The sequence below is a fragment of the Typha angustifolia genome, chromosome 7 (genome assembly GCF_048772165.1).
Source record: "Typha angustifolia cultivar Huaian chromosome 7, ASM4877216v1, whole genome shotgun sequence".
In the NCBI taxonomy this organism is placed as follows: Eukaryota; Viridiplantae; Streptophyta; class Magnoliopsida; order Poales; family Typhaceae; genus Typha; species Typha angustifolia.
In genome coordinates this window covers 13,614,649-13,625,574 of record NC_133245.1, presented here as the reverse complement: position 1 = coordinate 13,625,574, position 10,926 = coordinate 13,614,649, and the positions used below count along the sequence as shown (strand labels likewise).

The window sequence follows — 10,926 nt, the reverse complement described above, 5'->3', positions numbered from 1 at the left end:
TCTTGGGCCATCCATTAGAGCTCAAACCATATATTTCACACGTGGAATATATTTTTTCGTAATTTTATAAAAAAAATTCAAACATATATATATATATATTCACATAGAAATATAAGAACATATTTTTGTTATATTCTTTTTGTTGTTTTCATAATACTTTTGAATATCTTGTTATAAAGGATAAAATTTTTAGAGTGGTGAGCTTAATAAGGTGACATGGCAGAGGTCTTGAATTTAAATTCTCGAGAATGTTAGAATATATTAAATGTAAAAGGTATTATTCTCTAGCACCTTAAAGATTTTAAAATAATTGGTGAATTAATATGATATCAACTTCATCTCAAATTCTAGAGAATATTAGAATATATAAATTATAAAAATTATTATTTTTCGAACAAGGAGGGGTCAAAATGCACGGCGGCAATATGAACTAGAACGGTGGTTCCCTCTAGGATAACATAACCTATATATGATAATTACACAATTGCACATAGTTCATCACTCAATTCCTCGTTGATTAAAATTTTAGAAAGAAAAAAGGAGGACGAAGAAGATAGGAATAATTTAAGTATTTATAAATTATTTTTTATATTATAATAAAATATTTATTTTTTAGTACTGTTTAAATTAACTTAAGGTGTTAAATTAGAATTGTAAGAAAAAATGTAGGTCAGATTATAAAATTCTTAATAACAAAATAAAAATCACAAAATAGATAAAATATATGATGTAAGTTATAAAAAGTCCATTTCGCGTAAATTTTTTATTAAACACCCTGACATTATTTTGATTAACATCGACCTTACTAAAATACTCTCACCGTTTTCTCTTATTTCTATATCCCTCCACCATTTTCCCCACCTACCTCCTCCGTCGTAACCATCGTCGTCGTCGTCGGCTCTACCACTTTTCATCATCTTCCTCTCTCCCCTCATCTTCCTCGTCTTTTTCTTCTTCTTTTTTGGGAAGAGAAAAGGAGAATAAAAAAAGACATAAATTATTTAGATATTTATAAATTATTTTATATATTGTAACGAAATATTTCTTCTAATATCGTCTAAGTTAATGTTAATGTGAATTATAGAGGAAAATAAGGGGTTGGGTTACAAAATCTTTAAAGATGGGGGTATGCATCATAAAATAGGTAAAATATAGAGTGTGATTTATAAAAATTCTAATAATAAAACATAAGCATAATATTTCAAATACTAACTAATTAGATAATCTTACTAATATTCAATATATGTTGGGTAGGTCATCTAAGAATTCGTATATTAATTAATCAGGTAGAGCTAGCATAGCTATACTAAGGCCTAACGCGTTATTATAAGTAATTAAAATAATTTGCCTCAAACTTTCGCTCCACTAGTTATGATTGATTTAAAGCAAATAAAAATAGAAATTAAATAGTCGGGATGATAAGTCAGCCCACGAAGAGCACCATCAACAAGATGACAACAAACTTTTAGGACTGTGTTATGAAATGGCTTCATTCGGTTCATAGCGGTTCTAGGATATTTAAGTCTGCATGGGATTTAGAATCCGTGGGTGGAGACATGAATTCCAAGGTGAGGTATGGTGGTGGTAAGCCAGCAGTGATGGGGTGGCACCGGTAGGGATGATAGTAGTGGTGGCTTGTGGATACAGATGCGATAGATAATTGAAGGCTATAATTGGTCTACAATTATGGTAAAAATCGTACGAGAGGTAGAGATGGTTAAGATAGAGAGACGAAATGGGAGAAGTAGGCCTGCCCTACGGGACTAAGGGGATTGGCGGAAGAGGGAGACTAGAAGCTAGATGAGACCGTGCCAACGGAAGAGGTGGCGCTAGTTGGTAAAAGAGGAGGAGAGAGATGTAGATACCAGTGGCCTAGTTGAGAGAGATGCTAAGGCAAAAGCCAATTAATCTTTCATTCCAAGCATGCCTAAGATATAAGTCATAAGTCTCTATTTATATATATTAAATCAAAAAGTCCTAAACAATGTTAATTAAATCAATTTTCTTATCTTCTCGAATTAATCATTTGTTTCGCTATAGATAGATTTTGAATCTGGAGAAGCGTGAATATCAAAGTTGTAGATTTGGATGTTATTTAATTAATTTGATATTATTTGAATATCTGTAGAATATTCTAAGAATATTTTATCGAAACTACGCGGAGCTAGATTTAGCTAATTAAATAAAATCTCAACTTACTGAGACTCTGACTAAACTAAATAAGATAACTAGACTCGATCCATTGAGCCAATGCCCCCATGATGTGATTTGATTTGACCCAGATCGCATCGAACTAGCTTGGAAAGACATAAGGCCGCGTGTCGGTTAGATTATCCGACAATACTAAGAGGAGGAGGACATGGGTGGAAAAATAATAATACCTAACTAAACTAAAATTAAACAAACTTAATTGAAGAGGACACTCTGACATGTCAATCCATAGGGTCGGCATCCTTTGACAACTCTCTGGTGCGACAAGAAGAAAAATAGGAAAGAGTACGCTATAAGGTGAGGAAAGAGAAAAGAGGAGAAAAGAAAGACATATGGGAGAAGAAGGCTTATGCGCTTGATTTTTTTTTTTCTTACGGGATGTTATAACATGCACGTTCATGATATAATACTCTTTTTTTTATTTATATTATCTAGTATAAAATTTACTCTCTATTTAACATTTTTCATTTGAGGTAAGATTTATTTGGTGAGCTTTTAGCTCATCATTCTCTTTATTTTTTTTTAGCCCTCAAATATGTGGTACCCGATGACTATTTGAGATATCATGATGATACATTTTAGAGCAAAAATGAGGTTGGTTAGAAGTGAGGTAGTATAGAGGATAGTTTATGTGAGAATGAGTTGTATTGATATTTTATACTTTTATATCATTATATTAGATAATGATTGTAGTTTATGTGGGAATGAGTTGTATTGATATTTTATATTTGTATCTCATTATATTATGCTATGATTGTATAAACAAAGGTGCTAAGATTATATTTTTATTTGTGTACTAGACGTAACCTTGATGATTTATCATAGCCTATGATAGCTCCTGTCAAGTTTTGTAATTGTTTAGTATGGTTATCCTGCCCGAAGATGAAATAGGGAGTTCACCTCGATGAAAAATAGTTCAACGCTATAAAAATAAGGAGTTATTTGTCAATGGTCCCAAACACTAGTAGTGATGATCAAGCCCCACTCCATGGTCGACGAGTATGGGGTTGGCTCGCCCAATGAACCTTGTCATGAAGGCACCCAAGGGCGACATTAGAAGCCTCGTTTTGCAAAGGGAAATGTTACTTATCAGATTGGAAGAGGAGATGGGGACGACTATTGGCAAAAAAAGGCCTTGAAGGTCAATGAGAAAATGCTACCATGAGTAATCTCAACCAAGGGGAGAAATGGCAGATGAAAACTACCATAGGCAACAGGATGACGAGGGGAGCTACCGGGGCCAATGTGGGGGAGACATGAGGTCATTGGCCGACTAATTAACATAATTGAAAGGAAGAAAGAAAAAGGGAAAACAAACTAACAATACCACTAAACTAAAATTAGCTTACAATGATTGTAGAGAAAACATCAATGATATAAATTATGGGGTCGACGCCTCTTGCGGTGAGAAGAAGGGGAAAGAAAATTAGGCCTGCAAAATGAGGGAGGGGAAAAAGAGAGAGAAGAAGAAAAAAGAGGGGGGTATAGATAAGGCTTCACAGGCATGTGAGCTCAACTTTGCAATATATTACAGTGTTAATTAAAAAATCATGTGGCAGTTTAATTTAAATATGTTCATCTCTCTAAAACAACATCCAAAATAACAAGGTTTTCTTACTCCACTCTGACTAATTTAAGAACTAATTAGTATAAAATCTCCTTTATCCTCTTAGCTCTATAGCTTGATTTGTATTTCAAACCGAATGCCCATATGAAAATGAAGGCAGGAAAGAATAGCATCTAATTGATGGAATGCCATTTTTGAAATAGTTTAGTAATTTCAGTGGCAATTATAATATTTTAGAGAATGTCACAACAAATTTTAGACGTTCATAACTGCACATATAAAAATCCCGTACATTTTTCATCAAGAGTACCTTAGAGGCCTCAGATGTATTAATATGTAAACTAGCAAATTCAGGTAAGAAACTAAGGATTCTAATAGAAAGTTCACATTTAAACACACTGCCAAGTTCATACCGGATAATAAAAACACTCTAATCATTGATGCATGATGTGGAATGCATAATAGTGATCAATATAATAGATCTTGTTTAGACCGTTGCATGCTACCGCTGTCGGACCCTAATGGGCAGGCCTTTGGGAAAGTTTGGAAGAGGGAACGGAATAGGATCGTCAGGCTCGATGAGTTCCCAGTTGTAGTTAAGGATGAGATGGTGAAGAAATACTGCTATCTCAATCCTTGCAAGCTCCCAGCCAACGCAATGTCTCACACCTCCACCAAAGGGCAAAAGGATTTTGGTTTTCGTCACATCCATTGAACTCTACAAACAGAAGTAGATATTACATGTATATTCACAAGAAATTATTTTATTCGATTCTTTTTGTTATTTTTCATAATACTTTTGAGTGGCGAGAATATATAAATTATAAATTTTTAGAAAAATTAATGAATTATAGTATTTATAGTCTTTACCACTAAAAAGGTATAGAGATAATAGTTAGAATTTACCTGCCATCTCCATGGATTGAAATGCTCAGGGTTTTCAAATGAAGAGGGATCCAAATGCACTGCAGCAAGATGAAGTAGGACAGTGGTTCCCTCTGGAATAACATAACCTATACATGATAACCATGCAATTGCACATAGTTGATGAGTCAAATCATCGATCAAATGGAGGGGAGGGGGAGAAGACTGAAGTAACTCTAATTCACACCTTTGTACTCAATATCTTTCAATGCTGTCTTTCGAAGTAAACGAGCAACGTTCCCGAGCCGCAGTACCTCGCTGATGACCTTCATAATCAATTACCATCGAAGTTAGATAATGACACTTTCGTTACTTGCTCTATAAAATTTCTGGTGTTAAGAGTGCATACAGATTGAGTGAATTCCATCTTCTTGTAGTCATCCCAAGTCAATTTTTCCATACCATCCTGCTTCTTTGATCTAATGGCTTGAAGTCGCTCTTCCTGTAGACATAACAATGTTCACATAAGTAGATTTAATTTATGTAAGGTTTCTTCTTTCAAACCTAACTAACCGTCAAAACTTCATAAATTTAAAACATGACCCCTAAAGAAAAACCAATAAAATGTTTTACCCTCATTTGTTCTACTGCTTTCGGAGATCCGTGGAGGAAGTAGATGGCTAAGGCTATAGCAGATGATGTAGTAATTTGACCTCCAAGAATGAAGCCTTGTACAGTATCGTGAATCATCTCCAATGTAAAAGAAGTGTCTTTCATAAGATAGTCAATAAGATCGTTGTCCTCCTCCTCGTCTCTATTTTTGTCCACCTTTCTATCATCTATTATTTGCTTGATAGTATTACCAACGTTGACCCTGGCCTACGTTGTTCACATAAGATATGAATCAAATCAGCAATGTTGTTTTAATTACAGACATTAGGAGAGCCCAAGAAAAGGTTAATGCCTAATTCTTTTCTTACCTTCAAGGCCTTGGAATAGAGAGTACCAGGGAAATAAATTGGAAGTGCGAAAATCCCATGGTGAATTGCCGTGATGTCTTTCCGTAATTGCTCCGTCTCAGGCTTGTCATTATCAACTCCCAAGGCTTTCGTTGCTACTACGCCGAAAGTGTACTGCCAATAAAAAAATCCCAATATTAATTAGGTATAATTAGTTCTTCCAATCCTACTCCCACATCGCTTTTAACAAATAAGTAGTATATCCTGAAATGACGTCGCTGTCTTGGGAGTGATAACAAAGCATTGAAAGAAAAGTTATGAAGGCAAGTTATATAATACTTCAGATAAAAAGATGTTAAAAGGAGTTATGTAGTCAGTTGAGTGTCAAGGAAGAAGAAACAAATTAACTTCTTCTAAGTCAACGTTTACACTGTCCTGAATGCCGATTTCTTTTCTCTTCAACTATGATCGAAGAATACAGAATCTCCACAGAGTCAACTTCTGTGATGTTTTGTAGAGGGAGACTACAATCATGGATCCATTGACTAGATTAGACTTATTAAGTAAGTTAAAAACAGGAAGTTAATTGTTAAAAATATGATATACATTAGTTCGTTAATCAATATACGTAGTATCATAATAAATAAAGCATATATGATTAATTAAAATTTTCATGTCAATTACCTTGCTGGTTTCGTCGGCCACACGGACGACATTCTTATGCTTCCAAGAGCTGATCATCTTGGCCGCAAGCTCGTCGACATGCTCAATGAAAGATGCCTGCATCTTGATCTTGCCAAAGAAGTTAAGAAGTACGGATCTCTTTTGCCGGTGGGTCTCCCCCATCATGAGGATCAAGGACGAGTCCCCGACCAGCTTGTGCATCTTCGGGGACGGCAGCCGTTGTTTGAACAACCGCATCTCATTCTGCAGCACGAAACGGTTCAGCTCGGGGTCGGCCGACAACACCATCTTCTCTCCGAAGAGGTTTACGCTCGAGATATTGCCGTACCTGCCACAGAAACAGAAATCAACCATAAAACATATCGACGTGAGTTTTTGTATTCTTGTTCGATCTTAAAACTGTCGGAATCTTATTTCGAATCATACTTGGAGAGATGCTTTTCCAAGTAATCTCCACGGCAACTGCATGGGTGAGGCTTGAAGAAAGAAAGAGCGCAGCCAACGAAAGGCAGGCCCCTGTCTCCTGGTGGGAACTTTGAGCGGCTTCTACTTCCATAGCTCTTAAAGATCCCAAACAGAACAATGGCTAAAGCTGGAGTTACTAAAATGGTGAAGCCTATCACCAAGGAATTAGTAAAATCCAACATCTCTCCCTCTCTTTGATTTCTTTCTCTAGTTTGTGTCTTTAATTTGTGGAGATTGCTACTACATATAGAGAGAGAGAGAGAGAGATTTCATTTAAGAACAGAACATTGTGGTGGTTGTTCAAGTAGGTGCAGTGCAGCTTGATGATTTGTTTATTACTTTTATCACGTGTTTCACTGCCAACAACAATTTACTACTCTGTTGTGATTATATATATACATATATATGTTTTACTCGTTATGAACGAGTGGAACCTGAAGAGTGCTTCTTCTTTTTTCTAAATAACAAGAAAAGTCTTAAAAGGGAGTACATCTATAATACCTGATCTTTTTTCTTTCTAGTTTCTATGTATGGCAAATATAGTAATGTGCTACTGCCGACGTGTCAATGCTATGGATATTCGCGTTGTTGATTAAATGACTGTAGTGCGCCCGAAGGCCCCCCCTAGCCTAAAAATTAGTGCTAAAATATTTTATTATTTTATCTAGTTAATTAGTGTGTTATTATTAACATTATCTTAATAATCCTCATACTTATTAGAGATATCTTGATAATAGTTTTTTATGTTGTTTAGTTATACGACACACAAAGAGGATTCTTTATATTTTCCGTTATTGCTTTTATTTGTGGTCGATATTGAGTTTGTTAAATAAAATAAAATAAAAAGAAGAAATTCTCGAATTACAGAACGCTAATTTTCTCTTCAGCCTAGAGGCCCGACCGATGAGTGATTTAAGATAGGGGTCCAAGTAATAAAGTTCGGGGCCCCACACACCTATTGGAAATCCAAATAGATTTTTAATTCCTCCAGGCAATTTTAAGACAGGGGGGCGCCCAAGTCATAAAATTAGGGGGTGCCAAGCGTAGTTCTTTTGTTTTACCACTCAGCTTGGTAGAGCAGCTCAAAATTTATTATATTTCTAATAGAATATGATTTTGATTCTAGGATTCCCCATTTTTATCTAGATTTAGAGTTTTCAATGTAAAAATCGCATGTATTATTGCACATTCTTTTTAGTCATGAATTTTAATTCTTTGCTTTTATTATTTTATTTTTTTAATAGAAGGGTTTTGTTGTTGGTTTCTTTTCATTATTAGCTTTCTTTTTTTTCTCTCTCTCTCTTTTTTAATATGATTTTTTTTTTATAAAAAGAATAAAATTTGAGGTTTTTTGGGATGCATCTTTTGGATGAACATATCTAGTTTGAAAGTTAGCTATATATTGTCCCTAAGGACTGTGAGCACTATTCAGAATTATTTGTAGAAACTTATTTTAATTATTATAGCTATTGAATTTGTCTTTTGGGTTTGTCCACTGACTCAAGATCTTTTTTTTTGTACAACTAGAACATTACTTGTACTCACTTTATAATTGATCTTCTAGTTTTGTACCTCATATGATTTGGGAAAATATTAATGATTAAGACTACCACCATTTTAATGTGAAAGCTATATTAAATGTGTCCAGTTTTGACATTTTACACTATTTTTTTTATAAAAATAAAATAAAATAAAATAATTATGCATCGTCATTGTACTAAAAGTTATCTCAAATTCTTTATTAATAAAAGATTATATAGGAGATAGTTTTACTTAAACTTTTTGAACTATTATTGTCTTTAATATAACACTCAATATTATCCACGATAATTTCTAAACTTAAAAAAATATCTATATATATCTATTTGAACTAAGAAAAAAATTTAATTGATTTAGACCATTATGCATTTACTTGATTATTGCTTTTGGCATACACTGGACTTAATTTATTTTAAAGAAATTTGCATATAACAGTCTAATTTTTAACAAAATTATGATTTATAACTTATATTTTATTATTTACAAATTAAGTTCTATGATTTATCGAATATGCTGAGTTAGATTCAAAGTAACACCATAAAAATATTCTGGTAAGTAGATATACTTTATTACTAAAATAACTAAAATATTTTTATAATTTTTTAGTATAATTAACTTAACCTAGATGTTTGGTTAAGTTTAACTAACAAAATCTATCAGTAGAGTATTTCTACATATATTTACTAAATTATAGAGCTCGATTTATAAATAGTTAACATATAACGTGTAAACTATAATTTCATTCAAAAACAGGGTATTATATATAAATTTACTTTTATTCTAATACAGAATCAGTTTAATACGATTATTTATGCCTATTTGAGAAACATGTGATGTGATTTTCTATGTGATGCTTAAATGAACAGTATCTGATATTATTTTGTATTCCATACGTGCAATTCATCCCGTATCTAATATTTGTGACTGTTTCAAGTTTATTAATTAAAAAAAGATTCTAGACATCTATGTCACGCCCAAAATTTTTTACATAGTTTGATTAATATATATATATATATATATATATATATATAAGTATTTATTTATTAAATATTTTAAAAAATAAGTACCCTCGAGATGCATGAATTAAATTTCAAACCCCACCTGTTTATGCGTAGTTTTTTAAGCGAGCGGATATAATGCTGCCACATCTTAGACAAGTCTCCTTCGTTTCATGCATCCACCCATGTGGCATTGCCGCCTTGATGATGGATGCCTCGTTCTCCCTCGGTTCTGGATCCTATTGGTGTGGATCCAAGAAAAGTTTAATTTTAAAGCACCCTATATTTTACTTATTAGGTAGTTGGACCCACTGCCATATGTAAATAAATTACTAATTAATTAAATAATTAATTTTTCTCTTCTTCTCTCCATCAGCTCCACAAGTTCCAAAGCAAGTAATGGTGTGGGCCCACAGGCATTAGTTGTGCGGGGCCCACGTAGATCTCAAACCGTACCTAACACTTACCGTAGAGAATCTAGGGTTAAACTTTCTAAATTCAAAACAAACAGAGCAGTAAAAATATAAGCGGGGAGGACGATAGAAAGACACAAAGAGCACCGGATAGGTATTTATTTCCTTCCATGCATATTAAAATATAAGCTAGGGTTTTATTTCAATTATGTTTGATCAAATGGAGTGATAATGAAACAAATATTCTATAAACAAGTCATCAAAATTAATATTGATATAAAATATCTCCTTTGGATACTGAATTGTGAATTAGAATATCTGATGATTATCCTAATATACAAGAAGAAATTGGAAAAGAATATTTATAAAATGGATGAATGATAAAAGTTATATGTATACAGGAAGGATATTTAAATGATCATCGACAATAAGGTAACAATGCACGCTTTTTAGAAAATGAAATCTCGCCGAGGACAAGTATAATTTTTAGTGTTATTTAGAAAGAAGAATATTAATTTTTATCACCATAGATGTAAAACTTTGGTTGATACTTATAAAATTTCATAGTTTACAATTTATATAGTTTAAGTATACTTTAATATTTTTATTGAAGTGACTTCAAACTTCATAATCTTACCCCTACTTTGCCATTGTCACTAACAATCTATTAACTCTCTATTGTATTTGGTATTAATTATTTAGTTCTTAAATTTTACTTTTAATACCTCAAAAATATCTTATTATTAGTTCTGGTGAGGTTGCTGGGAAATAGTAAATGAAAAGCAACAACTTTTTAAAAGTCTCACTTTAGTGTTGGGATGAAAAAAAAAATGAAATGAAAAGTGAGTTTCTATACTTTTCTAAAATATTCTATGTCCCATTTCACTTATTTTTCTAAAGTAACAGAGTGACACTTTCTAATTTTTTTTTATATACTGTATGTCAACTAATCACAAACAATAGCACATTCTTAAGAGCAAGAGCTTCTGCTTCCAAGGTGGATTGACACTCAACGGGTTAGGCTCTGACAAAAAGAGGGATTTTAATTTGACATTATTTGAACGTATCTTTGCTAAAACTACTCGTTAGCCATAGCCAAAGTCTGCCTAGTCGTATTCTCAGCCTTGCTTCTAATACCTTCAAAACATATCTTATTTTGTGCTTTTCTAATCATTGAGACTGTGATAGAAACCACAGCCTTAAACTTCTCAAAATTGGCCCCAAAG

General features: G+C 33.1%; 1 protein-coding gene across 1 annotated transcript; it reads right to left on the bottom strand.

Moving 5' to 3' along the window:
- Window positions 1–4,228: 4,228 nt before the first annotated feature.
- LOC140763208 (cholesterol 16,22-dihydroxylase CYP90G4-like) lies at window positions 4,229–7,001 on the bottom strand. Its single transcript, XM_073101292.1, has 8 exons — window positions 6,712–7,001; window positions 6,286–6,613; window positions 5,623–5,775; window positions 5,276–5,521; window positions 5,052–5,144; window positions 4,890–4,968; window positions 4,685–4,791; window positions 4,229–4,496 (listed from the first exon to the last, which is right to left on the bottom strand). Exons 1-8 carry the CDS (start codon window positions 6,930–6,932, stop codon window positions 4,281–4,283), a joined length of 1,443 nt encoding a protein of 480 aa, XP_072957393.1. The 5' UTR covers window positions 6,933–7,001; the 3' UTR covers window positions 4,229–4,280.
- Between the last annotated feature and the right edge of the window lie 3,925 nt (window positions 7,002–10,926).

Excerpts from the sequence above, each read along its gene's own strand:
- LOC140763208 (XM_073101292.1), bottom strand. The coding sequence starts at position 6,932 with ATGTTGGATTTTACTAATTCCTTGGTGATAGGCTTCACCATTTTAGTA. Across the intron at positions 5,145-5,275 it reads AAGCAGTAGAACAAATGAGG|GAAGAGCGACTTCAAGCCAT; the intron begins GTAAAACATTTT and ends TTATGTCTACAG. Across the intron at positions 4,792-4,889 it reads GAAAGATATTGAGTACAAAG|GTTATGTTATTCCAGAGGGA; the intron begins GTGTGAATTAGA and ends TATCATGTATAG.